We start from the raw sequence: 27,845 nt of genomic DNA on the forward strand, positions 1-27,845 counted from the left end.
CCTCCCCAGTCATGCATGGAGGGTCTGCAGGACCCCTGTGGCTGTGGTGGGCTCAGAACAATAACCATACGGTTTGGACTGCGTTCCCTCATCTCCATCACTTCCTTAGAGCACAGAGAAAACCTCCAGTCTCAAGCTCAGTCCAAACTCACCGTCCTCTTCAAGTATACAGTGATAAACCATGTCACTGGTGTGTCCCCTTCCACAGTCTGCATGCTACTGGCTTGACAACTGCGGAAGCCACAAGGTCCTTGATGTTTCCATGGAGGGTTCATGTTTATGACAAGAAACACACAAGCACATGACCATGCATGCACACATTATTAGTTGTCAGGGTCTTCTCCAAGTATGGGATTAGCTGCTCACCCTTTCTACTAGCTGCAATTTCTATTGCCAGTGACTGAACACCTGCCTGAGGGACAGCTGTAGAAGCCAGCAAATATTAACGCAGGAGACAAAATGTTCAGGAAGTTTCTCCCTGGCTTGCTGTATTTTCTCCAACACAAATTGAAGAGCAGCCGGATGTGTCTCATTGCTGTTACCAAAATGGGCTGGATTTCCTGGGGATGCCCAAAGCCATTATCTAGTCCTGCCCTTCGCTTTGGGCCTCTCCATGATGTTGACCAAGCCCTGTTGTCCCACGCTACCCAGCGGATATCCCTCTAGAAGCACATTCACATATTGCCAGGAAACACAATTCATGCTGACCCCTTGTTGAGCCAGACCCAGCAAGAGACAGACAGGGATAGCTTTTGTTATCTGCTTTCCTTTATTTGCTGCACCTCTCAGGTCAGGAAAGGAGTGTTGAGATTGCATCTCTTTCCTGTCCAGGTGCTGCTGGCCTCCCACCTTTTTAGTGGCCCAGCAATTCTGTTTTGTGGTTCTAAGGCCTTCCATAGCAAGGAAAAAGCTCCTTGTGCTTTTTTTCTCCCTGCACTTCAGTTCATGCTGCCAAGGTTGCCAAGTCTGCTGTGAGCTGCAGCCTCCCACCCTGGGCCTGGAGGAGCTGGAGGGGAGGACAGTACATGGTGTCTTGGAGTGCCGAGCTGTCCCTGTGCAAGGGCTGGAGCTCTTCCTTGGGCACGCCTTCCTCTTCTGCAGTGCATCAGCTGAGCCATTCTGTTGTTTGGTCAAAGCACCTTCCAGGCAAGGGGTTGTCTGCCTTCAAAAAGAACTGTAAAAGCACCTCTTCTCTGGAGGCCTGCACCCTGCAATGCAAACAAGCCTGCCCTGTGCCCCGGTCAGGGTGCGTCCCAGTGCCCAGCCTCTGGGCGCCCTTCGTCTTCCTGCTGGGACAAAGGGCCCTTTCACACCCACTGTTTTTTCCCATTAGCTGCTGCTGCCTCCTGGTTTGAGCCAGTCCACTTGACTTAACTGTTTACACCTCACTGCAAGGGACTTTTTATTCTTTTGAACTGCCTACAATTTGGCAATGAGATCCTGACTGCTATTCCCAGGTGATGCTCAGCCTGAGAAACACATAAGCTGTGTCACGGTTCAGCAAAGCTTTGCATTTCCTCCATTCTTCCACCCATCTCCTTTCCTCCGCAGCCCACAGAGAAACACGTAGGTGAGGTAAAGCTCTGGGAGCATGGGGCACTGTGGAACAGCTGGCATGGGAGCAAATATCCTCACAGGTGTCACAGACCCGCTCTGGGAACTGAAGTGCCTGTGCCCTCCTCCCTTCCTCTCTCTCCACCTCTCTCATGGAATTCAACCTTTGGATTTGTTTATTTTGGCCTGGCAGACTGAAGATCTCCCCAGAGAGCTTTCAGCCCTGCTGTTTGTTGCCACCTCATTCATATACCAGCACATTAACTTTCGGCAGCCTCTCACCTCCGCTCTCTGCTCGTTTTCTCCTCTCTCCAGTGCCTCATTTCATCTCTGAATCCTTCTCGTTTGATGCCCTTGAACTACATGCTGGAGTGTGGAGTGGAGGACCACACAAAGAGTATCTGAGATATTTTGATGAGACGTCAAGTTGTGCAGAGCCAGGCACAGACTACTGCCACCGCTCAGTCTCTCCTTGCATCTTCAGCTTGAGACATTAGGGTGAGGGTCAAAAAAACTGTGTTGCCAAGTTGTGAGGGTTTTGCAAGGCCCTGGGGGATTTCAAAACAGGTCAGGCCCCCTAAAGCCAACTGCCACACAAATCTCCCAGCCCCCAAATCCATATTACTGATTTGTCAATGCCAGCAGAGCACAAGGCAGCTGGAGGGAAGCATGGGTAGCCATGACCACGTGGTGCCGTCTCAATTTTGTATGAGCATGTGCATATGCACAGCCCCAAGGCTGTGCTGCCTACAAGAGTGGAGTGTGCAATACAGGAGGACATGTGGCCCCTGCTTCACTTGCTCAGGGGATCTGGACCAGTACTGGAGCATCTCTGCTGCCACACAGGCTTACAACAAGGTGATAGGCAGAAAGAGACTCTTGGGGACAATTCATTGCATTCACTTAGCAGTTGCAAGTCACAAGGTTGATTTATTGCCTTTCAGAGCAAAAGAAAATAAATAAAAAGTACTTGTCACCAGGGTTCTGTTACATGATGCCCTTCTTGCAGGATGACTTCCTTATGTTGATGTTTATTGTCTTTGGGGAACGGGCTAAGAATATAATTTTGGCAAACTCCATAGCATTGCCTTAGGAGATGATAAAATCACTGGTGTTGGTTCTACCACGCTGCTCCATGCTTCAAGTGCTGCTTTAGAATCACAGAAGGGATCCTTAAATATCATTGCAACAATGAGGAGAGGAACTCTCAAGTAGATCATGTTACTCACAGCCCCATCCAGCCTTAGCTCGAATGCTTCCATTGGTAATGGGGTGACCACAAAGATATGAGACCGCTGTGGGTACCTTTGAACTTTTTCTGACCATCGTCCTCCTCCGTGCTGCTGGAGCTCTCCTGCTCCCTGCAGCTGACAGAGGCAGGCTTCCTTCGCCTGTCCAGCCAGCAGCCCACAGAGACTAGGACCAGGGCTGCTACAGCACCTCAAAACACCCACTGCTGCGGTACTGCAGAAAGGAATGGGGCTTTTCATGGTGCCTCTCTTCCCCTCTATCACCTGCAGCAGCCAAGCATCTCATGATGCAGATACTCCTCACGTTCTTCTATCCAGTTGGCTGTGTCGATGTTGGCCTGGTCATGGTGCTGCAGTCTGGGCTGGATTGTCAGCAGTGCCTGGAAGAACACAAGTCTTAGAGTCAAGGCCTGGTGGATGGAAAGAGAACTTAATAGGCCTGGGTGGGAGGGAACAGGGGGCTGGGGACATTCAGGATGTCTCACCCGCCACCGCTGAGAACCCTAAGCTCCTCTTTCTTCAGCCTGAAGCACAGTTCTGTGCTCTGTCCTGCCCCAAGGTGCTTGCATTTCTTCTTGTTAGAAATCCCCCAAGCATTGCCCCCATCCCTATCCAACCCAGCATTCCTCTGCATGCCCACTCACTGGTCTGCAAAATCCAGGTGTGGTGGGGCTGGGGCAGCCTGGAGATGTCCCTGGTGACACCTCCTGCTGTGACCCATCATCCCTGATGTCGAAGCCACCACAGCTGGATCTCCCAGCTGGCAAGCCCCAGCCTTTATCTCTGCCCATCAGTGGGTCCTGTCTGTCCTCATCCAGGAGCAAACTCCCAGATGCTCTCTCGGCCGAGCTGCCAAGGGCAGAACCCCTGGAGCTGTAACTGAAAGTAACAAAGGGATTGTAAGTGGATGTCCCAGGCTTACAGAGTGAGATGTGACTTTCTCTGAGCCAGTGCGCTGACTCTGGGCTGTTTTGCAAAATGACCATAAAATCTTAGGCAGGGACAAAACTATTTCTCTCTCTCCTCCTCTGGGATCCCTTATGATGGGGCATGACTCGGCCTTGCAAACCCTGGTGATCAAGCCAAACATCAGCTGTGTCCTCAGAACAAGAGGAAAAGATCCTGTGATTCCCACTTCCAGCTACCACCTCGCTGGCTGCAAGGGAAAGCCCATGAGCTGGTGAGGATATGCCAGGACTCACATCCCACTGCTCCCCTGGGATTTCCCTGGTTCAGGAGAGCCCTCTGTACTCCACTCTGGAGTGCTCTGCTGTGAACTGTGCCTCTTAGTCACAGGGCCTGTTTTCCTGACTTAATGGAACTGAGACCCCTCAAAAGCCTTCTCTGACCTTGCTGGATGTGTGCCAAGAGAAGCATGGGCACGGTGTTTCTGCCTGTAATAAGGGTAAAACATAGTTTGTTCATCAAACTTAGCATAAGTTTATACTGCAGCCTTAGAAACTTAGTTTCTCTTTACTAACAAAACTCTGTTTACTAACAAAGCTTAGTTTGTTTGCTAATAAAGTAAAAGCTTTAAGTTGCTTAAACTATATAGCTTTAGAAGTTTATTTATTTTATTTTATTTTATTTTTGCTACTCAGTATAACTAGGGCCCCAAAACCTTATCAAACGGGGAATAGATAAGCTTGTAGGCCAATTATCTTTAACCATATATGGTAAAGTTGTTTCAAGTTTGCCAGGACAGCAAGACCTGAGACCCCAGCCTCCCCCTTCAAGCACCTGGAAGACTACTGCCTAGCAAATGAGACCACCGATGAGAACAAAGAAGCTGAAAGAGATAACAAATCCAGGAAACGATTCCAGATAAAAGGGGGTGGAAGAAAGGGAGATGTGTGAATTGCTGGAGAAAAACGGAATTGTAACGGGTTTTCTCAGCAACACCCAGATCTGTTGGCTCACTTGTTATTGCCTGCTCTAATTATAATAAATTACCTTTAACTAACTACTGCCGATTCGCTTCAAATTTATCTCATGCCGGTTCAGCAGGTGCAGAGCTCCACATCCAGCGCTCCTGACCAAAGTCTTCTGGAGGTCGAAAGGGTGTGTGTTGGGGTGCGGGTGTATGTGGGAAGTCAGTCTAAGTGAGAAGTGCCCTGAAGTGCCTTTCTATGTCAGTCTCGTTGAAATGGGGTTGGACTGGAGGTGCCAAGTGGAGGGACCACAGAACCTCTGGGGGTGGCCTGCACACCTCGCCCAGCCCCTGCTCCTGGGGGCCGCGCAGGGCCGCAGTCACGGGGGGGCCGTGGGGCCCACGCCAAGCTCCTCCGGGAGCAGGCTGCGTCCCCACAGGATCACGGGACGTGCCAAACTGGGAGGGACCCAGGGGGATCATCGCGTCCAGCTCCTGCTCAGGACCCCCCAGGGGACACACCGCGTTCACCAAACACTTCTTGAGCGCCGCCAGGCTTGTGCTGCGAGCTCCTCCCTGGAGAGGCCGTCCCGGTGCCCGACGCCGCCTGCCCGGGCCTTTCCCGACATCCAGCACCTCCCGTGACTGACGGGCCTGGGCCCGCCCCGGGACGCGGCTTCCGGCGGCGGCGGCGGCGCGCGCATGTGTGACGTCATCGGCCCGGAAGGGCGGCGGAGGGGGAAGGGGCCGCGGGGCCCGTCCGGTCCGAGCTCCGGGTCCGACCCCGGTCCCGTGTCCCCGCTCCGCCGAAATGACGCTCGCCGTCTTCTTCGGGTGCACCTTCATCGCCTTCGGGCCCGCCTTCGGCCTCTTCATCTTCACCATCGCCCGCGACCCGCTCCGCATCATCATCCTCATCGCCGGGTCAGTCAGCGATGGGGGCTCTGGTGCTGCCGTGCTGTGGGACCAGGATCGGCTCCGGGAGCGCTGTGGGCGTGGCGGGGCGCTGGGACCAGCGCCGGTGCTGCTACCAGAACGATCGTGGTGGGGGCACTGTCTCCTGCTGGTGCTGGTACCAGTTCGGATGTGATGGGGTGCTGGTCCCAGTGCCTCAACACGGTCACCGTAGTCGGGACAGGGGTGCTGGTACCAGTGACGGTGCTGGTACGGTATGGGCGTGACAGGAGTGCTGGCACCACTGTGGGTGTGACAGGGTGGTGGTGGTGGCATCGGGGTGTGATAGGCATGTGACTGGTACTGGCTGAGGCACCATCGTTGCTGCAACAGCACACCAGTACCCATCCTGGTGCTGCTGTGGGCTCACTGGAGTCACCAGTACCCATCCTGGTGCTGCTGTGGGCTCACTGGAGTCACCAGTACCCATCCTGGTGCTGCTGTGGGCTCACTGGAGTCGCCAGTACACATCCTGGTGCTGCTGTGGGCTCCCTGGAGTCACCAGTACCCATCCTGGTGCTGCTGTGGGCTCACTGGAGTCACCAGTACCCATCCTGGTGCTGCTGTGGGCTCACTGGAGTCACCAGTACACATCCTGGTGCTGCTGTGGGCTCACTGGAGTCACCAGTACCCATCCTGGTGCTGCTGTGGGCTCACTGGAGTCACCAGTACCCATCCTGGTGCTGCTGTGGGCTCACTGGAGTCACCAGTACCCATCCTGGTGCTGCTGTGGGCTCACTGGAGTCACCAGTACTCACACTGGTGCTGTTGCTTGCATGAGAGGGGCACTGATACCGTTTCTCTTACTGTCATAGCACATGGTAGACACAAGAACTCATGCAGTGGAGGGTTGATAATGGTACTAGTGTATGTGTGCGGGTGGGAAACTAGTACCAGTACCACTGTGGGACCAGAAGGATGTGGTACTAGAACTGGTACTGGCATGGATATGAGCCTGGCACAGGGGCTGGTACTGCTGTGGGCACAACAGGGGCACTGGTGTCAGTTGTGGTGACCAGTGGGGTTGAAATGCAGGCACAGCACAGTGGTGAGACCCATAGAGGCACCACCTGCCCAGCACTGGTACCAGAATGGCACAAGGTTTGGGCACAGCTGCCAGGGCCCAGCACAGCAGGGGCTCTGGCACAGCACTGGTGCCAGCAAGCTCTGTCTCTTTCAGGGCTTTCTTCTGGCTGGTGTCACTGCTACTCTCGTCCCTCATCTGGTTTATCGCAGTGAAAGCCAGTGACCCCCAGGATGAGCGGCTGCAGAAGGGGCTCCTGATTTTTGGGGTGATGTTCTCTGTGCTGCTGCAGGAGGCCTTCCGCTTCCTTTACTACAAGCTCCTCAGGTAATAGCATCTCCCGCAGTGTGCCAGCGCTACTGGACAGTCTTCCAAGCTATTGGTGATGCCAAATTTCACCTGTGAGGTGCTGGACTGGGGGAAGAGTCAAGTGTGGCAGGAAGCAGCCCTCAGTGCTTATCATGAGCACATGGGTGGCATCTGTTTTGGTGTGTTGACCTTAGTGGGTCTCAAGTGGTTGGGCAGAGCGGCCCTAAGGTCTTTAGGATCTGGTGCCCTGACCAGCCCAGGTTACAGTCTCAGAGCAGCCTGCACAGCTCCCAGCCTTCCTGATGCCATTGTCTTGGAGCTCAGGGGTCTTTGCTGCCAGGGGAGCACGTGCTACACCTGTCCTCTGGATGGATGGACGCTGTGCTGGGGCTGGGCAGGCAGGCACGGGGAGGTGCCCTTCATACTCGCTGGTCTTGCTGATGGAAGCTGGGAGAATGCTGGGGGGGAGCTGTGTCGGCAGGCTCGCACTGCTCCCTGCGGCAGGGCACTGCCAGAGGCGGGCAGGCAGAGGGTAGCAGAGCTCCACAGAGCAGCCTCTGACATAAAACCACTGCGTTTCCTTTGCCTTGCGGATCTCCAGTCCCAAGCACTGCTGTCCTCCCCGGGCTGAGGAGCTGCCTGGCATCCTCTCACCTGCCACACCTCTAGTTGGCACAAATTATGAAGCCTCTTCTCTCCCAGTTTCTCTCCCAATTTCTCTCCCCGTAGAATTTTTCTAACTCTTCGAGATCTCCCTGCACCTCCTCCATTGTTAGTCAACATCTTCTTTAAGTGTGGCGATTAGGTACAGCCTCACACGCCTGCAGTGGGGCTGCTTTCCATGCGGGGGTGCTGCTTGCCTTACACCCAACGTCCCGCTTACACCAGCCCTGCTCTGCCGGGCTGGCTGGCACCCACATTCCTCTGTGGAAAATCTTTCTATGTGGCCTCACGTGATTTTCATATGCCTGGTTTGTCTGGTAGTGCAGTCACACGGATGATCTCTGTGGCGGGTGTTGCTCAGGGAGGGGAGGTTGCCAGGAAGGTAGCCATGGTGCAAAGTGAATACTGCACCATGCCTTGGCTGTGCTGGACTCCAGTGTGCTCTCACCCCACAGGAAGGCCATCGAGGGGCTGGTGGCCCTCAGTGAGGACGGCTGCTCCCCCATTTCCATTCAGCAAATGGCATATGGTGAGTCCTTTGCAGAGCAGAGCGCCCTGTTCATGGGGCAGGGGATGAGTCTGGGCGGGGAGGTGCGCAGGGTGACCCTTGGGAGGTTCAAAGCTTAACAGTATCCCTGTCCTGGCAGTGGCTGGCGTGGGCTTTGGTCTCATGAGTGGCGCCTTCTCCATGATCAATCTTCTGGCAGATGCATTAGGGCCTGGCACTGTGGGCATCCATGGGGATTCACAGCTGTATTTCCTGACCTCAGGTGAGTAACTGGCACCCTTCACTCACATCTCTGCCCCACCACAGAGGCAGCAGCTGAGGCGTTGGGAGTTTTCCATCTTCATTGTCTTGTCCATGCTGCACTCTCACCCACCTGAGTCCCTTATAGTCACCTGTCACGTATCTCTGTGACGAACCCTTCTTGCTGTTCCCTGTGACCCTCCCTGCTCTTCTTTCCTTGTCTCCCACACTCAAAGTCTGACCCAGCAGCTCCCAGTCCAGCCAAGCTGTTTCTCTACCCCACTTTTACTGAGTCATCTCCATCCCTTCCCCAAGCCTGCCGGCCAGGTCAGGTGGGTGATTCCCTAATGACACCTCTGCTTCTCCCTGCAGCTTTTATGACCATGGTGCTGATTTTCCTTCACACCTTCTGGGGGATCCTCTTCTTTCATGGCTGCGAGCACCGGCGCTGGTGGGAGATCGCAGCAGTCATTATCATGCATCTCACTGTTTCGGGGTTGGTGAGTAACTGGGAGTAGGGCTCTGTGCTGGAACCTGTATTCAGAGTAATGGTCCCTGTGCTGGGAGGGAATAGCCTTTGGCACTAGCAAAGGAGCTGGCCCTTCACAAACCAAATCCTGGGGCTGGTGCCGCCTGTCTCACTCCACACTGCCACACATCCTGTCCCTGTCCTCTCCTGCGTGCTCACCATTCTCTTCTCATGTCTCTCTCCACAGTCGTTTTGCAACCCCCTGTACGTGGGCAGCCTGGTGCCCTCCTATCTGCTGATGGCTGCTGCCGCTGCCTGGGCTTACGTGCTCTCGGGGGGATCTGCGCAGAACCTGCGGCGCTTCCTGCTCTGTAAGTGCTGCTCCAGAAAGGGGAAGGGGGCACTTGGGGTCTCATGGTGCTGGGATGGTGAGAGGTTGTCCCAATGGCTTGAACAAAGGCATCATCCCCTTGTCTCTCAGATCAGAGGAGCAGGTAGTTTTTGAGGCCATGGTCAGGTTGTTACCTCTCCTGAGAGAAGTGGGGTAGAGTTTGGTGAAAACTCACTGTTTCTCTTCTTGGTTTCTGCAGGTTTACGGAGCGGAGCCAGCCCCCAACCAGGATCCTGAGGCCCTGCAGGATGTTCCGGTCCCCAGCCACCCCTCCCCTCCCCTCCTATCCTGGCGGCAGGATCGGCCATCACCTTCTTTGCAATATCTTTTCTCCTGGACTGGGGGATCCTGGCCAGCCCTGGTGGGGCAGGCACTGGGGTCCAGCTGTGGCAGCCAGCCGACTGGTGTGGCTGAGACTGGCTCACTCCAGCGCCCCTTTGGAAGTCCCCATAAAACACCTCAGTTTTGGGGGACCTGACTTTGCTGGCCCTGCTGTGAGCTCAGCCCCAGTTAGCCTGCCTGTGACTGCCGGAGGCTTGAGCCCAAAGAAACCCATCGCTTCTCCCCCCGCTGCCACAGATGTGCTGTCCCCCGTGCCAGGGCAGGGGGCCTGCATTGCCTCCTCGCTGCAGGGTGGAGGAAGGGGCTTTGCAAACTGCTGCTGTGCCCTGGGTCATGGCTGACTGCTGTAGTGCTCCTTTCTCCACCTCTCTGCCCAGTCCTGCTGCCCCAGGAGCCACAGTCCTAGCAGGGCTGAGCTGGAGTCCTGGTGCAGCAGGATGGTGCTGGGGGACCCATGGGTACTGACAGTATGCAGGATGGGAGGAGAGGGAAAAAGACAGTATCCAAAGGACCCAGTGGGCATGGAGGGTGGTGGAGGGCTTGGGAGGAGATGCAATGCCACAGCTGTTGCCGGCACAGATTTGGGAGGGGGTTCAAGGGACCATTCCAATGGATCATTGCCCTCTCCTGTTCTTGGGGATTTTCAGGCGGGTACCAGCCCTGGTTCTGTGCCACAGGGCTGGGAGGGAGAAACTGCCATTGGGCTGAAAAGGCAGTTTTATCCACAGTGGGCTTTTATACCAATAAAATTAAGTACCACAGACAAGAGGTGTTGTGTGCAGCACTGTGCTCGTGGTCAGGATGCAAACAGTGGTAATAATGGCTCATGTTGGTGTGACTGGAGGGGGATGGTCTGGCAGTTGCAGACCCCATTTGCCTACAGGCCTTGCTCCTGCTCTGTCCTTTCTAACAGTGGCTGAGCTCTAATTTTACAGATTTGGGGTGGAGGCAGCTGGGGGCTAGAAATGGGCAGGTTCCTCTCCTCTCTGACAGGGCCAGTTTCTTTTGATTTTGCCATGGTCATAAAGCTCCCTGGGACTTGCGCCAGCTCCACAGGAGCCACCATGAAAGGTGTGAGGTAGCCACAGATCTGGGGTTGTTCTGGCTAATCTAGCTCTGATAAAGCCAGAGGTGAGCTGAGTGGGGGCTGGCCAGCAAGCAAGCGATGGTTCTGCCACTTCCAGTTCTGCCTTTCTTCAGCCTTACCAAGCCACAGCTATGTTTTTCCAATGCTTTGCACAAATAAGAGGAGGAAGAAGTCCCAGAGTGATGGAGGGCAGGGCTGGGCTGTAGAAGAAGCTTTGTGCTGCTTACTCTGGATCTCTGCCCGGTGCAGAGATCCTGATGCTGTCTTTACTGGTTGGGAAGGGGTCCCTGCCCACCCCTCTCCAGTGTGGTTCTAGCTGCACCAAGGTGCTCTTTCCTGCCCCACAGCTTCCCACAAAGGCAGCAGAGACAGCTGGTACCATGGGAGGATTTTACTTTTTTTTTTTAATAATTTTTACTCTTTTTATAACAAAAATATCTATTAGGGCCAAATGCTATCCCCAAGACAAACAGTCCATGTGAGCAGCCCGTGAAGACAATGCATGCTGGAGCACTGGTCTTCTTGACCTCCAGTGGGAGTGAGGGGAGGTGGAGTGGCAGGCACAGCCAGTGGGACTGGGACTGCCACAGAGGTGTGGAGTTTACGCGGTGTTCTCAGTGCTGGCTGCCGTGTAGATGACCTTGGATTTGGTCGGCGAGTCCAGCCTGGTGGGGAAAGAAAGAGGGGGGGTACTGTTAGACCAGGCAGGGGGTCTTGTTGCCTGAAACCACCATTAAACCTATCCTCATGCCCTGGACCCATCCTGCCCCCAGACACTGTCCTGCTGTGTCTCCCCCTTCCTCACCGTGTGTTCTGGCTGCGGTGCTTGTAGATGTACAGCAGGAAAGCCAATGCTGTGACAGCAAAGAGCACCCCGAAGAGCACGGCCAGCACATCTCCTGCAAGCCAAGCACACGCATGTTAATCTTGGGGTGGTCCCCTTGGACTATTGGCTGAGTAAAAGGAAGCAAAGAACAGGCTGGTAGCCCAGGGACAGAGGGGACAAAAAGGACCAGCTTTGGCTGAGCACACTTACCTGCATGAAATGAGCTGGAGTGTCCTTCTAAAAAAGGAGACAAAGATCAGAGGATGAGAATCAGCAGCATGGATGCTAGAGCAGCCCTACAAACCCAGTGTGTCTGCTCATCCTGCAACTCAGTACATGGCTTGCACAGGACCCCAATTCCCAGACAACCCCTGCCCAACTTCCCCTAATTTTTTTCCAGCTGTTCACCTACCTGCTGTTGCTGAATCATCAGTACCTGTAAAGAGAGACAACACAGTCAGGAGGTTGCCTTAGAGGTATTTGGGGAGGGAAGTCTCAAGACTGCCGGCCTTTGCGCTTCCGAAGTAGGGCTGCCCACAAGATGCCCCATCACCCATGAGCAGGCAAGAGCTCCCTGCCACATCCCCAGCAGCTCACAGCATATTGCTGCAGGAAGCCTGGCCCTGACACCCTGCCAGAAACGTGAGAAAAGGGGAGAGAAAAGGATCCCTGAACCACAGCCCACACCTGAGCCTTGCTGACCCAGCCAGAAACTCCCCCCACTGTTGTTGCCACAGCCTAGGAAGCAGGCAGGGTGCTGAGCACTGCAGCACCACATCACTGCACCAGACCCCATGGGAGACCCCAGAGAGGCACCTGGGATCAGCCCAGCAGGCAGCAGCCCTGGGGCAGTTGCCTGCAGTGAGATGGTCAGCAGCTCCCAAGGAGGAGGCAGCCACACTTTGCAAGTAGGGCACCTGGCATGGGAATGACTGGGAGGGAGCTGTGCTGGGCAAATGTTTGCCCAGGATAAAAGCATGGCTTATAAAGAACTGCATTATCATCTGTACATGGTTCAGGTATGGTGCACAGAGTGGCACTATCTGAGGGTTCTATCCAGCTACACGGCTGCTGCAGGAAAGCTGCCACCTCCACCCAGCAGCTGGGGACAGGAGTGGCTATCCTGAGCTGGGGGTGACTGGCAAAATATCAACAAGCATGGGCACAGAAGGTACAGCTGCAAGCAAAACAAGTCATGACCCCACAGCACTCCATCTCGGTGTTCAGCAGCCCCAGGGCTACAGCAGGCAGTTAGCACTGATGTGGGGAGAAACTCTCAACAATCCTGTGCATAGAAGGCAGGGGACCAGTAACCTAATCCAAGAGTACTGGGATATTTTCCTGGCACTTATGGAACAAGACCTTTGTGGCTTTGTGTGATTTTTGTATAGAAATAGCAAATAATGGGGGGGAAAAAAAAAGGTAGAACTGGGCAACTCCCCCCTTGCCCCAGCACTAGGAGTCTTTGGAACAGATTCTGCAAGAAAGTAGTAAAAGAAAGGCTTGGAGGTAAATGGAAAGTATGATAAAGTATCTAATAGGTTTACCAAAGATAGAGCATGCCAGCCTAACCTGATATGCTTCTTTGATAAGTGATATTCTAGACAAAGAAAATGTGGTAGATTTTATCTCTCCCAGCTTCAGTGAAGCATTTGATGCAGTGCCACATGGGAAACTGCTAGGTTGAACTGCTAGGCTGAAGACCACAGTGATTAAAAACCTAGAGCCATTAGCAAGCAGGCTGCAAATGGAACGGGGAGGGAAGTGCCTTGCACCACATTGAGGGGTTATCCAGGCATTGCCCTGAGGCCTGGGACCAACCCTGTGCTGTTACTATTAGTCACCTTCACAGAAAGTGTAGGAAATGCCATCAGAACAGAAAAAGTACAGGATGTTGAACAGAAAATCCACAGTGACCTCAGAGAGCAGCAACGGGCAAAAATTCGGTGATGCAGAGTGATAGTCACACCTGAGGATTAATAGTGATTTCTACTCATGCCTGGAAATCATCAGTGCAAGAAAGGCCTTCAAGGAGAAATAGAGGGTGGGCATTCAGGGATTCCTCAGGCAGGGGACTGTGTGCCTGGCCAGGACGGCTGTGAGGCCCCACTGGCAGGGCACAGCCTTCAGGAGGGGTCCCCAGCACTGTCTGTCCTGAAGGATTTGGAGGAGGGGTGTTAGCTGCAAGCTTGTACCTCTGGCAACTCCTACTGAATTTATCTATTGTGTTTGGGATTGAAGTAGCTAGCTGGAGTGCTAGGACCTGCCTATTCGCTCTCGACCGTGCATCCCTTAGTCCTGCTACTGTTATGTCTGCAAGGCTAAGATACAATAAGTTTCTTGCAACCAATCTTCCTCAGGCAGGGTGAAAGAAGTGCAGAAATGGGAGAGAGCAAGACCCTAAGACCAGTGCTGCCACATGTCACTTGCTGGGCAGGTCTAACCCATGGTGTGTTTGTGTAAGATACCCTAAGCACTGACTCCTACTGCTGGCCCCATCACTGCATCCCTGCTGCTGTGAGCAGCCTGAGCACACTCACACACTCCTTACCAGGAGAGTGCTTCACTGAAGGGGCAGTCTGGAAACTCGCCAGCACCCGTCGCCCGTGCAGGTTCTGCACTGGCCGGTAGTTGTTCTGCAAAAGCTTGTCGTCAGGGCTTCTCAGGGTTGAAACCAGTATTGACATCTGGAGGGAGAGCAGTATGAACATAAATATCATCAGTCCTGCCCTTGGGAGCAGATGAACTGCAGAGCACTGGCACAGGGCACCTGCACCAGCGTATGGGGAGAGGCTGGGAAAGACCCAATGCAGAGCTCATCATCCTGACAGACCTGGTGATGAGAGAGCAGCAGGGTCTGGTTGAAGATTGTCCATTTGACTGTCTGGTAGCAGGGAGGGGTGGTCAGAGAGCCATTATAGTGGAAGTAGAATTTCAGGTTGGCAGGCAGCAGACCTGCGATGTTGAATCCAGGCACCAAGGTTTCTTGTCCTGGGAGAGGAAACAAAGGGAATGAGGCTGGTACAAACCCCTTGGAGGACAGCAGCATGAAGATCATGGGCAGTCTGGCACTGCCTGTGCCACTGCAGCCACTGGAGAAATAGCAGCTGATTTTCCATAGAGGGAGGGAAAAGCAGGAAGGCTGCCTGCTGCAGCCTTGCTCTGCAGAGCAGCTGGTTTCTCTGCTGGGCTGCAGCCCCTGAGACAAAGCACAAGGTGGGACAGGGCCTTACCTACTTCTTGGATTTCGAGCAGATGCTCAAGTATTTCATGGTAGTATTGGTTCTCCCCATGCCCAACCTGCAACACAGAGACCCCATGGTAACGGCAAGGCCAGGGGTGAAAGGGAGACAAGATGGTGATGGCAGTGCCAGCAGGGAGGTATTGTTCCTTGAGAGAGGCACCCTATCCCTGTCACTCCTTCATTCTTATCAGGGCTGATCTGCCCTTCCTCTCCCCTTCTTCCAAAGGACATTTGCACCTCTGCCACTCCCCAAAATTACGTCCAACTCTGCCCACCCCAGTTACATCCTCCCCCTGCTGGATCCATGGAACTCACCTCCAGAAAGGCTGCCAGTACAGCCAGGCCATCTGGGCGAACCATTGCCTCTGTAAAGCTGTCATACTTGGTATTGTAGTGGACCACATGGATCTGGAAGGGAAAAATGCAATCCTAGGGCTTGAAGGACACCACTGGGAGATGCTCACTCCCTCAGGGCTACAGCCTGCTGACACAAGGGCTGTCAGAGACTTGCAGGTGTGATGAGTCCCACTGCAGTGGAGGGAAAATGCTGGGACCTAGAAAATCTGCTGCTGCAAAGCAGCCAGCATGAAGCTCTGCCTGCAGGAACTTCCCTGGTCAGGAACAGCAAACCAGCACTCTCTCCTGCGTAACACAGGCTAGTACTGCAGAGCCAGGCTCAGTTTGAGGACAGCAGCTAGAGGAGGAGGGATGAAACCAGATGGGAGCTGGCAGAGCAAGAGGACAGTGTGTACAGAGTAAACAGTCCCTGTAGCTCCCAAAGCAGACTCACAGCCTCCGGGGAAGCTGGATTCCACAGCCTGGGACTGCCACAGCTCCTGCTCCATCAGCCCAGGACCAGGCTTCAGCATGAGTCTGGCTCAACACTGAAGTGTGGCCTGCTACACTGAGCTCCACTTCTGCAGATCTGCCCAGGATCCTGGCCAGGAGTTACAGCCCGCATCCAGTGACAACCAGAGCTGTGGGCAAGAAGCATGACAGCATTCCAGCGCCTGCCCAGCACCACGAGGGCTCCTTACCTCGGCAGCAAAGCGTCGACCATTGACGGTGTGCTCTGAGCCGGGTCCCGACGGGGAGCCCCAGTGCAGGTGCAGCTGTGCAGCTCGGTACTGCTGGGCATAGCCACCAGTGAGGGCCAGGGACTCAGGCAGATCAAGGACAACTGCAAAAGCAGAAGGAAGAGTTCAGTAATACAGCATAAAGCCCAGTCCACAGGTAGGCAAAGGAGGTGTTTCAAGGGAAACTGTCACCCTGGGCCTCTAGAAACTGGTTATAACAGAAAAGCTTGCTTTCCGTCTGTCAGGAGGCTGTGGGCAAGCCTGCCAATGTGTCAGGATTCAACTTCTGACTTAAGGTTGTAGGATACTACAGTAAATACGTCAGCTTCAAAAATAGCTGCTATGAAAATGCTGGAAAGTGAAGAGCCCCTCTGCAAAGACTCCCGGGGCCAGCTCCAAGCCAAATGTTATCCAACAATTTATTCAGTAAGTGAGAATAATATAAAGAGACCATGGACAAAATTAATAGAGCGAGATACTGGCAGAGTGGTGAATATCTGTGAGAGCATGGCAGGTGGACAGAGAGCTGCAACTTTTGGTGACCTGGGATCTTTCAAATAAAGCATTGTGCAAGGGTATGACAGCACTGGAGCTAGTGGCAGAGAAGGATTAAATATTTTGGAGCTAAAGTTTTTGCCTCTTTGGATACCATAAATTCATACTTGCTTTTTCTTCACTTTAATGTGGTTTATCCAGGTATTTTGGAGTTATGCAACAATGTGACAATCCTAAAACTGAGTTAACCTGGACATGTGGCAAAAACATCAGGGGCATCCCCGGACCCTGAGAAAGGCTGTCCTATCCTTTTAAGCACCTTTTCCTAATTTTTAATGTGAGGTCTTTTCCTTTTTCCTTTTTAGATGGGGTGTCCCTTAGTAACATCGCTGATCGGGCACAGATTTGGGATTAACCAGGTAACAGGGCTAGATGAGTCATTTGCGATCTCAAATTCCTTGCTACTGGGTTCAGAGATAGAAAACTCAAATACAGGAAGTGAGAAACTGTTCCCTCCCTATGGATTTATCTGCTTTTACACTTCTTTTGTACAGGTAAACCATTGTTTTCCTTCTGACTCCTAACAACCTGACTCATTTTCAGGCCCTCAAAAAAGCTTATATAGCATATGTACTTTGTTACCAAAATGAGTAACTGTACAAATACCTTACCAGGCTTGCAACTTTTTATTTATTTATGGTTTTTCATAAAGCAGATCAGTGGTTGCCACAATAAAATAAGGCATCTTAAAAGCATGTGAGAAAGTACTTCCCCCCTCTCCAATGAAAATGCTCTCACTGCTTTTCTAAACACCAAGCAACACCAGATGCCAGGGTGTCTAAAATAGCAACTACTGAGCTCAACTAGTTTAACTCTGCAGGCACATTAGGGCAGAAGGCCACAATATAGAGCTCTGTGCATGCAGCATGAAGCTGATCTGACCATACACAGCAAGCCTGACCTGTCAAGTTTGCTGTATACACAGGTCAGCTCCATCCTCTTGGCTACCCAGGCAAGGAGATGCCTTATCACACCGTCAGCAAGTCCTTAAGTCCCTTTCTCCATAACCTTTTCTTAGCTCGGGGACTGGCAGACACCAGTGTGCACAAAACATTCTGCCTCCTCCAAGAAAAAGCTGGTAGCAACCAGGTCCAACCATCCTCAGCTGTGGAAAGATGTGGTTTTCCTCCATATCTGGAATACCAAGCCTGATACTAAAATAACGCGAATAAATTGTGTCCTGAACTTTGCGAAAATCATTCTAGTATTGAAGAAGGGGAAAAAAAAGAAAAATTTTCTTAAGATCTTGAGATAGAATCCTTAAGTACGGACAAAATAAGGTTGTTGATGTTGTACCCTAAAGACAGAAGCAGGTTTAAAGTCTAAATCACATCCAGAGACAGATGAGTCCTTTGAAAGTGAAATACAGGAAAAGAACCAGTGACTGAAAACCTGAATGAGAAATATCAGGGACACATTTTTAATGGAAATGTGGAGTTAACAAATTTCTGGAGCCAGCTCCTAAAGACTCTGGATACCTTGGGACTTCTCACTTTGTCCAGGAAAACAAACAGACCTGTAAAATTTCTACAGCCTGTTGCTTCCCTTATGGCCCAGAAGGTAACAGGGCTGCAGCTGCAAGACAATCTCCTTTCCAGAGCCTGGGGGAAGGGCATAAGAGAGGCCCAGTCCTGCTGGGAGAGTCTGAGCATTCTCTCCCTGTGCTCCAGCCCCTGCAGTGTGCCCTCACCTGTGTGCCCATTGTTCTTTAGCTTGAGCTGCTTGGTGGCGGGCAAGCTGTAGCCAGAGAGCTGGATTGGCCTCAGGTCAGGGCTGAAGATGGCCTGAGCTGTGTCAACATCGATGGGTGACTGCTTGGTGCCCCCACAGTCCGAGTAGTCCGTGCTCCAGCGCTTCAGGTCTGGTGCAAGAAGGAGGGGAGGGACTGTCAGTGAGATCTTTAGGGTGAGGAAACCTCCAGAAAGAAGGTTTGGGGGTGTTGGGGAAGGGGGCTGGCACTGGCTAGGGAAGTAGCCATGCACGTAAGTTTAGCTTCCATGAAATTAGCTTGGGAGCAGCTTTATGCCAACATGTGACTGAATGTAGCTGTATCAGGAAAGGTCTCAGAGCATGGTGAGCTGCCAGGAAAGTCTATTTTTGGGGTGTTTAGGAAGAGTGCAAGAAGATCATTTACAAGTGGACTTGGCAAGCTGAGGAGCTGCTGCCCTGCAGCTCATCACACACTTGCTGCCTTGCACAGCCTGGCCTCTGGCAGGTATCACCCCAGTGCCGCATGAGCAAGGTGCCACAGAGCTCCTGAGCTCTCTGGCAAAGCGCCAGCTGACACAGCTGGGTTGGCTGCTGAAATGACCACCTCTTCCCAGTACCACAGCTGGGATAAGCATGGTTGGATGCCTCAGAAAGCTCCTTTTGCACTGCAGAGGGTTGCTTCTAGCATGTAGTGGGCCAGTGCAAACCCAGGCTTGTCCACCGGCCAGCCCCTCGCAGGACCTCTGTAAATACGGAGCTGAGCATTATCAGCTGAGCCAAACCCAGAGTGATGGTGCAGCACGCAGCAACAGGTGTGTCTGTCACAGCACTGTGGTGATGCCCACCATGGGTGCTGTGGAGAAGCCCCCCAGGCTTTGATGGGAGGCCAGGACCAGGCAGGGTGGGGAGGGAGGGTGACAGAGGGCAGAGGTGAATACAAGCTAATCCCTGGGCTGGTCAAAGTCCCAGCATGGGCTGCAAGTCCAGCTTGGGGAGAACAGTCTTTGCCCCCACTTGGCACTGGGTCAGGTGTGCTCTCATTCAGGGAGGAGCTCTTCCCTGAGGGGCATCCCCCCACACCCAAGGGGCTGGGAAAGCCCTCATTGGAGCAGCTGCTTCCTGGTGAAATCAGACCAACCCCTGGCTCTTCAACCCATCCGTGCCTGAGTAGGAGCACTATGTCAGGGTCAGGCAGGAGGGAAGGGTGAGTCGGAGTGAGCACAGAAACGCTGTAATAATTAACCACAAGTGCCTCGGTTCCAGGATCTGCTGGGTAGTAGGAAAAAAAAGCAGAAGTAACTGCAGGGTATTTACCTTCATAGTTCCAGTGGCTGTGGCCTTGAAAAAAAAGAAAAGAAAGAACCACATGAATGGAAGGGAAAGGTTGTCAGCAAACAAACCTCTGCCAGGCAGTAGGTGTCTGGGTTCCCACTGTCTTCCATCCCCCTCCCCACCTTTGTTTTCCCACTTCTCCCTCTGTTCCAACAAAGGGTATGTTCCCAGAGGGTACTGCCTCTTGCAGTTGTCAGTCAGAGGGAAAACCCCAGGGCTGACATCTTGTCATCATCCTTAAAAAGGAAAACTCAGAGATACTGGCTTCCATTACTGAGCAGCTGTACCAGCAGCTGCTCCACAGCAGCCAAAACCTCCCACTACCCCAAGACAAGGCACTTCACAGGTGCAGCTCTCACACTCCCTGAGGTGTTTGGGCAGCAAGGTGCACTGCACCATGCAGACACCCTCTCCCATCTAGGAAAGCTGCCCTGGGACTCACAGCAGAGAAAGAAAACAAGCATCAAAACCTTCTCTTTACATCCATGAGTGCCCCTGCAGTGGGGATGGACTTTCACAGGAAGATGTGCCAGGCCAAATGCTCAGCTCCCATCGCCAGTTCTAATTTACATGGCCCAAATACTCACAGAGAACTTCATAAGGTCCTACCACACAAAACACTTTCCTTAGGAAAAGCAGGAGGGAGGATGGGGGATCCCATGCCAGGACTTCTGCATTTCTTGTGTCACCCATGGATCCCACTGTGACTACAGCAGGGCAAGAGGTGACCTGAGCTTTCCCCAACCAGTAGTGTGCCCACTGTATAGATCTAGAGATGGGAGTACACAGTACTCAAAGGGCTGGCCCATGCACTGTCACTCTCCTCCAGAGCTGCCAGCAATGCCTGGATTTCTGGCACATCACTGGAGCTGGCCTCGAAAGTACACCAGAACCTTTTCTTAGATGCCCCTGACCAAACACCTTGGCTATCACCAGCCCTTCTGGACAACATCTCCGGGCAAAGGGATGTGGAGTTCAAATTTGCCCCAAGCACAGAAACATGGCCCAAAAGGATTATGTGCCTGCTCTGACTGGCACAACAGGTAATTCATGGTCTCCTCCTCTGATTTGTCCTTACCAGCAAGCTTGTCACTGCAAACAGGCTGTTGGCACTTCTCAGCCTATGAGTGCAGGAGCAGAGAGTGCCAGGATGGGACAGGTTTGGGACAAAGGGGGGCATTCACACAGCAGAAATGACATGGAGGAACATTTAAGAGATACAATTGAGCTCCAATATAATCTCTTTCCCTTGGTGGGGTCATTTGTCTGCCAGCCTTGCCAGGATGCAGGAGGGTCTTAGTAGGAGCTGGTCCAGCCCCCATCCCTGCCGCTGACAAGAGCTATCGACACACACTTGCTATTAATAGGAGTGGATTCCAGCTCAGGGGTGAGAAAGGAAGAGGCAAGCTTTCCCAGGCCCGGATGTCCCATGCAAGGCTCTAAGCCCAGCAGGATCCCGCCCTCCACTCAGCAAGGATCCAGGCATGGGCACTGCTGGAGGTCTTGGTGCATCTGCTGCTCAGGAGAGTGGATGACCACAGCCAAACTGGCTGGGAAGGGCTGGAGGGTGCACGACTGGTGGTTCACCTCTGTGGCATTTCTGATGCTCAGGAGCAATGTTCAGGAATCTCTTGGGTATTCCCAAAGGCATACGAAGAAAGAGTAGCAAGCAGAGGACTTGGCAACTTCAGTTGCATGCACCAGGACACATGTGCCCCAGGACAGACTGCAGTGCCCTCTCCATGTCTGCTTGCATGGTGCTGCCCAGGGATACACCCAGCTGTGCTGCAGCAAGCTGAGATTCGTCTGTCCTGCTGACCTTGCTCACCTGGATACCTGCTACCCAGACAATGACTGCACAAAATCCAGAGAACATGGGCTGCAAGAGCTTAAATTCTGGAAACACTGTTTATCTTCTTCCACACTGCTCCCATTCTTGTACCCCTCCTGGTGTTATCTGGGCAAAGAAACATACTGAGGCAGTCCTGCTACAGGTAAGGCATGGCACCCCAGGGCTGGCACATGGTGCCTTGGTTCACTGCACATGCCTCAGCTGGCACAGCCTGCCCCAACACCCCACTTTTTGCTCACCTCCAGGGACTCTGCCTGGACAGAAAGCAGCCCAAACATCGTATCACAGATTGAGCAATAGCCCCATGCTGACACCTGCCCTGCTGTGTCAGCACTGTGCCAATTACCTCAGGTTCCCACATCTCCCAGCACACGCCTATTCCCACTGCCGAGGGGGGTCTGGAACCTCCTCACAGCCTCCTGCCAACTCAGCTAGGCAGCTTTGGACACCCCGTAGCTGCATCCAGGAGCCAGTTCAATCCATCCCAAGATAACAGACTTTCCCAGGGCTGCCTTGTCACCAAAACCAAATGGATCCATGAGTTCTTACCCACCCACTGAAGCCCCCCTGAGTTTGTTTTCCATCCCGCGGATCTGGGTGCGGTGATGGCACAGCCAGGCCGCCCTCTCGGACAGGCATCTCTCAAGCGCAGCCGTGCAAGGTTGGGCCCCCTTGGCACATGCAGCGAGCGCTGCAGGAGAGCGCCGAGGCGAGCCCAGCCGGAGCGCTTGGTTGGGCTCTCAGCATCAGCCCCTGCCCCGGCACAGCGCGGAGGAGCCCTGCACCAACTACTCCGATCCTTTCCACCTGGGGGCATTTACAATCTCGCATCCCTTTACCGTGAACATTAACCCACTGCCCTGCCCAAGTGTCGATTTGCATAATTCAATCTGCCTCCCACATTTCCCGCCGGAGCACGTCTCCTTCGAAAAGCTGTGTGATGCCGGGTCTCCTTTCTGCGGAACTGATGCCGCTCACCACAAAAGACGTGGCTGCACCTCGGCAGCGGGTGCTGCAGCTCTTTGCATGCCCTGCTTTTCCTCTGAGCACTCTCTGTCCCGGAAGGGACTGCAAAGCGCTCCCAAAAACGTGGAGGGAAACAGCCCTGGCGATGCGATGCGCACACCGGGAGATAACGTGCAACATCATGTGCAAAGAGGGTTCCTTGCAGGGATTCCAGCAGGAGAACACGGTAGGTGCTGACAGGAGCTGCCTGCCCTTGCAGGCAAAAACACCTCCGTTCTCAGCCGCGCAGAGCCCCCCGGCTCACCTGAGAACTGCCTGCCACAGTCCTTTCCCCAGCAGCCCGCGATCCAGCCAAGTTTCCCACGAGTTTCCCCCCTTCACACCCTCCCTTTGTGCTTTCTCCTGCTGTTCCTTGCTCCCACTCAGCCCTCCCATTCTGGGATACAGGCTTTGCTGCGAGTGCCAGCTCCCTTCCCTCCTTGACATCCAACACCATCCAACAACACTTTCCTGCCGAGTTCAGGCAGACGCTGCCATTACCAGCGTGCTGCTCTGCATGTCCTGCAGCCCGGGAGGAAGGGTAGGAGCAGCTTTTGGCAGCGTGACGAGCCAGCTCAACCACTGGCTGCTGTAAATCCCACATAGGAAAGGCACTGATGCAGTAAGTTGTGCTCAGAGACATCACCAAAGGCACACAAGGATGGACTGTGCACCCAAAGGACTCAGAATCATTTGCACAGACCAAGAGGCAGCCCTCAGCAGAGCCAAACAATAAGGAAGGAGACCAGGGGCTTTGCCCATCCTGACTTTTGGATATTTTAGGGTCTATGCAGCCTGAAGCTGCTACAGTGACAACACTGAAACTCATGTGCTGTCCACAGCGTGGATGCTGCCCTACAGCAGCACAGCCACTCCTGCTATCTGCTTGCCTTGAACTTTAAAAGTTTGATGGTTCATGTGTGGCAGGCAGGACAGCAGGCTCAATTCTAGCTCTTCCGTCCTGCTCTTTTATCAGCTGGGCACATGGTGCCCTGTGCTCAGCTGCAGGGAGTGTTGGCATCCTGCCAGAGCCTCCTCTTCCCACTGGGATACAATCCTGAGCCACACCTGGCTCAAAGCCCCATGGGATGAGCTCAGCTCACAGATGCCAGAGCAGGACCACCTTGCTGTGCCCTGTCTGTGGATCAATCCCAGGCTATGATGAGATCAACTCACGGCCCAGAAGAGAGAGCAAGCAGGGTGCTATTCCCAAGGGTCAATAGTCCAGGAGGTACCAGGACATGCAAGGACGCAGCGTGCAGGTCCCAAACTAGGGACCAGCCACAGCAAGTCCCAGCCCACAAAACGCATCGAACCACTGTGCCTCTTGAAAGCAATAACCTGATTGTGGTACCTGGACTGTGCCACTATGCTCACACTCAGCTCTCCGGTCTGTGGCAAACATGGCACAGGCATAGGGGGTGCCTGTGGGGGTGCATAACCTGAGCCTATTTCTGCCAAGCCCCACAGGAAGAGTCTCTGTGGGAGGGCTGTGCCATCCCAGCCCCACCTTCTCCCTGGTTTCTCCATCCAGACACATCCCGTGCAGCAGCACCCATGTATTTTCAGCCCAGGACGTTGTCCCGTGTGCTGCTCATTGGGGCATTGATCCCTCCCAAGCCTGGCTGCATTAAAGCCCCTTTGTGTTTATAAACTCTGACCCACTGCAAGCCTTTAGGATCAGCCTTTAATCTGCCACTGGTAGCACAAGTAGCTGCAGGGATTGTTCTTTGTTCTCCTGGGGGAGGACTGTTTGGGCTGTGGAGCCCAAGACTGTGCCAGCTCCCCCCGAGAGGGGCAAGGGTTTGGGTGGAGGAAGTAATAGGGCAGGCTTTACTTCAGGGCATGTTCCTGCTCCTTCTGAACCCAGCTGCCCCAGCAAGTGCTGGGGTAAACAGGAAACAATCAGCGTGCTGCAGAGAAAGGGCCATCCCAACAAAAGGGATAAAAATGGGGAAATCCCAGAGGACAGATTAGTGCTTGGAGCTGGGGAGAGAGATGAATAAGGAGTATTAAGCAAGGAAAATAGGTAGCCCTGGGGGAGAAAGACATTGGGGAATGAGCAAGAAGAGTACACTAAGAGCAAGACACATCTGAGTAGGAGGAAGAGGAAAGAGGGACAGGACATACTGTTTCCCAAAGACACATTTAGCTTGGGACTCAGGTCTCTGAGCAAGCCAGAGTCTTCTCAGGGAGCAACCCCATGGCAAACCTCTGAGCATGTGCTGAGTGCCATGGGCTGGGGAGACCCCATCCGTACCTCATGCACAAGCCTGGAGGAGGCGGGAACCAGCTCACCGCCCAGCAGAGGTGCTGAGACACGCAGCTCGTGGACCTGGCAGGAGCCTTGCAGGGTTCCAGCCACGACCTGCTTCTCATGGGATTCCATCCAGACCTTCAGCCTCTAACACTGGTATAGCATGGGCTGACTTGCCTGTTCCCTACTGACCTCCTGGCCACCTCTTTTCCCCTTCTCCATCCCAGTCCTCCCACCCACCCATCCCAAGCCTCCCGCGGTGTCCAGCCCCTTGGCCAGCGCAGCACACCGGTATGATGAATGCCCGATACCCTTCCATCCTGTGGCCTGGGTTACTTAATCTCTGTGGCAAGAACCGTCTGCATCCCCATCCCTGCACAGTGCTCAACCCGGCAAGAGAGGCTCTGGTAAGAAAAGTGATTCATTGCAGAAACAAAAGCAGCTCCTGGCACAAAACAATTCCTGGTGCTTACCGCAGGGTAGCTGTCCTGGCACAGGTCAGGACAACTCCTTACCAGAGGCAAAACCAAGGACACGCTATAGGCTGAGCCCGGAAAACAAACCTGTGGGCAAAGCAGGGACAAGGAGCATGGCCAGGGAGAAAAATATCCCAGTGCACCACTCAGCCCCAGAAGAGCAAATCCACAGCATCCCCCAAAATCCCTGCAGAGCGCTGGCAGTGCCGTAGCCTCCAATCAGAAAAGACACCAAGACCAAAGACCCAGGACTTTTTCCCTGAACCTGTAACTCTGAAAGCCCCCACATCAGCAGCAAGGCATCTCACAGGGAGGAGGAGGGGCACACAACTCTGCAGCCCTGCGTTCTGTCACGTCCCCCGTCCCCCATCATCAGCCGAGAGGCAGCCCCCCTCCAACCCTGCAGCGGGGCCAGACCCCGTTCTTGGTGGGCCGCGGCGGGTCAACGTGGGTGTGGGGAAGCCCAGCCGACATTCTGCAGGATAAAGGGGACCAGCCCCCGGCCACCACGCCGGGATGCAGGGCTGGAACCTCCGGGCGGTTCCCGGGAGTAAGCAGGGACTGCTTGGTGCACAGCCCTTGTATCCCCATCTCAGGAAGTTTTGAGCCCCTCAGTCCGATACAAGAGGGACTTAGTGAGGGAAAAAGGCTGCTGACTAAGCGAGGGCCGAGCCCCTGGGCAGGGGTCGGGCCAGTCGAGCCGCACGGGAGTTGGCGGGAGCAGGGACAAAGGCAGGGACGTGCTGGGGGGTGCAGCGCCCGCAGCTGGGCGATGCTGGGGGGACACATCTCCACAGCAGCGCCTCATCCTGGGGCGCACCTGGAGCCCTAGCACGGGTGCAGCAGGAAGTACAACAGCCCCCCGCCCGCCCCCTAAACCAAGCAAGGGGAGAACTCCCTGCCAGTGGAGACACCTCTCCATAAAGCATCGGACATCCCAAATCCAGCACCCCTTGCACTGGGGCGCTGCACTCATCAAGGACCCCCAGCCCAGCAGGGAGGGAACCCCGCATATTAGGGCACCCCATGTATCAGAGACCCCAAAGTCAGTACTGGGGTGCTGCACCCATCAGGGTACTTAGGCACTGGCGATCCCAAACTAAGCTCCGAGACGCCTCGGGCACGGGGACCCCAAAGAAAGCGGAGGAGTGCCCCACACCTCGTGGAGCCCCGCGCACCGAGAGACCCCCGCTCACCTTTCCCAGGGGAATGCGGGGGCTCCTCGCCGCCGTGTTCCTGGTCGCTCTCGATGTCGGAGCCGGCACGGCCCAGGGCGGGCAGGAGAAGGAGCAGGAGCGAGACCCGCAGCGCGGCGCGGTTCATCTCCGGCAAGTGCGCGGGTGCGGGACGGCAGCTCCGTGCCTGGTCGCCCGCCCGCCCGGCCGCACGTAAGTGAGAGCGGGCGGGGAGGAGGCGGCGGCTCTGACTCACGCCTCCGTTACCTTTTATAGGGTCTGGAGCCAAAGTCTGCCTCCGCACGTTCGGCAGGTGAGTCGCCCGAACGTGGGACTCGAACTCTGGACTCCCCCCGGGGTGCCCCTATCCCACCGCAGTCCCCCTCCGGGTCATACGGTGGAGCCGGGGGCGGGGGAGCCCAGTCGGCTCCTCGGTCCCTTCAGCTGTGCGTGTCCCCTCTCCTCAGTGTTGGTTCAAGGACCCCTCAAGGGTGGGGGTGCCTCTCCCCAGCAGTGGGTGAAAGACCCCTCAGCCAGTGGGTGTCCCTTCTCCTCAGTGATGAGCAAAGGCACTCTCAATAGTCAATGTCCGTTCTCCTCAGTGATGAGTTTGGGATCAGTCAGTCACGGGTTTGCACTCTCTTAGCATTGGGTGTCTGCTCTCCTCAGCAATGACCAACTTGGGGACTCTTGGCCATGACTGTCCCGTCTCCTTATTCGTTGGTCAGGGACCTCTCCATCATGGATGTCCTCTCTCCTCAGATTTGAGTGAAGAACCCTTCGATAGTGGCCATCCCCTCTCCTCAGTAATGGAACACATTAGAAGAGACCAGAGTGATGTCAGCTCACCACTTGCCAAGAAGAAAGTGAAGTAAGCATCAGGGATTATCAAGAAAGAAACAAAACCTAAACCAAAACAAAAAATCCACCCCATTCTGCTGTTGAATAAATCTTGGGTGAAACCTCCTCTCATTTTTTGCCCATGGTTTTGTTTCTCCCATCACAAAAGTTCAGAAACAGAAACAGCATGCATGGGGCCCCAGGGCTGTTTGGGGGCAAGAGTGACTTCCATGTAAAGAAGGAACAAATTAGGCATGGCTGACCAGCCTGGTGGAGTGAAGTCTGCTTCCGTAGCATCCTGGCTTGTATTACACCAGAGAGCAGGGAATGAGCACTTACTCTCTTGGGATAGCGGATTTACAGCACAATCAAGGAAGATCATTCAGCAGGGAGCTTGAGTCCAACGAGCAAATTATTTTTTTCATGTGGTGCAGAAGGGAATGGGAAAATCCTTTCCCTCAAACATGTAATTTGTGCACACATAAAAAGGTACTGGACAAGTTAGTGTGATATTGTGCCTCTGTGGCACTGCCAGAGTCCCAGCTCTGTGCCATGCCCCATAGGCTCCACACCTCTGCTAAACCAGTTTGCCCAGCTCTTTCCCAGCCCAAATCACTGGTCACCCCAACACCTTCCTTTATGAATGTGCTCAGCATAGCTGTGTGAAAGTATCCATATCCACAGGCTTGCCATTGCTGCAAGAAGGCCATCAAGTGGTACAGAAGATCTGGCTGGGGCTGGATTCTGTGCTGAGCAGAGAGAACATGTGCCAAAAGGTCGGCAGTCAGGGACACAAGCTGCTGGCCATTGGCTACCTGGCACCATGGGCTTCTGCC

General features: G+C 54.0%; 2 protein-coding genes and 1 long non-coding RNA gene across 3 annotated transcripts; 1 reads left to right on the forward strand and 2 right to left on the reverse strand.

The window, feature by feature from the left end:
* Nucleotides 1-2,464: 2,464 nt before the first annotated feature.
* LOC117010821 lies at nucleotides 2,465-5,325 on the reverse strand. The gene is made up of 2 exons (XR_004420768.1): nucleotides 4,758-5,325; nucleotides 2,465-3,184 (listed from the first exon to the last, which is right to left on the reverse strand). It is a non-coding gene; the product is annotated as an uncharacterized LOC117010821 (long non-coding RNA).
* Nucleotides 5,326-5,386: 61 nt separating this feature from the next.
* On the forward strand, nucleotides 5,387-10,342 carry APH1A (aph-1 homolog A, gamma-secretase subunit). Its single transcript, XM_033086333.1, has 7 exons — nucleotides 5,387-5,598; nucleotides 6,809-6,979; nucleotides 8,080-8,153; nucleotides 8,272-8,394; nucleotides 8,745-8,872; nucleotides 9,089-9,212; nucleotides 9,432-10,342. Exons 1-7 carry the CDS (start codon nucleotides 5,486-5,488, stop codon nucleotides 9,467-9,469), a joined length of 771 nt encoding a protein of 256 aa, XP_032942224.1. The 5' UTR covers nucleotides 5,387-5,485; the 3' UTR covers nucleotides 9,470-10,342.
* A 727-nt stretch (nucleotides 10,343-11,069) lies between these two features.
* On the reverse strand, nucleotides 11,070-26,369 carry LOC117010536 (carbonic anhydrase 9-like). Its single transcript, XM_033085050.1, has 12 exons — nucleotides 26,191-26,369; nucleotides 19,387-19,410; nucleotides 18,053-18,223; nucleotides 15,769-15,911; nucleotides 15,047-15,139; nucleotides 14,721-14,787; nucleotides 14,321-14,478; nucleotides 14,039-14,174; nucleotides 11,900-11,923; nucleotides 11,698-11,724; nucleotides 11,467-11,560; nucleotides 11,070-11,326 (listed from the first exon to the last, which is right to left on the reverse strand). Exons 1-12 carry the CDS (start codon nucleotides 26,315-26,317, stop codon nucleotides 11,263-11,265), a joined length of 1,128 nt encoding a protein of 375 aa, XP_032940941.1. The 5' UTR covers nucleotides 26,318-26,369; the 3' UTR covers nucleotides 11,070-11,262.
* Nucleotides 26,370-27,845: the final 1,476 nt, after the last annotated feature.

This window comes from Catharus ustulatus, chromosome Z, assembly GCF_009819885.2.
Source record: "Catharus ustulatus isolate bCatUst1 chromosome Z, bCatUst1.pri.v2, whole genome shotgun sequence".
Classification (NCBI taxonomy): domain Eukaryota; kingdom Metazoa; phylum Chordata; class Aves; order Passeriformes; family Turdidae; genus Catharus; species Catharus ustulatus.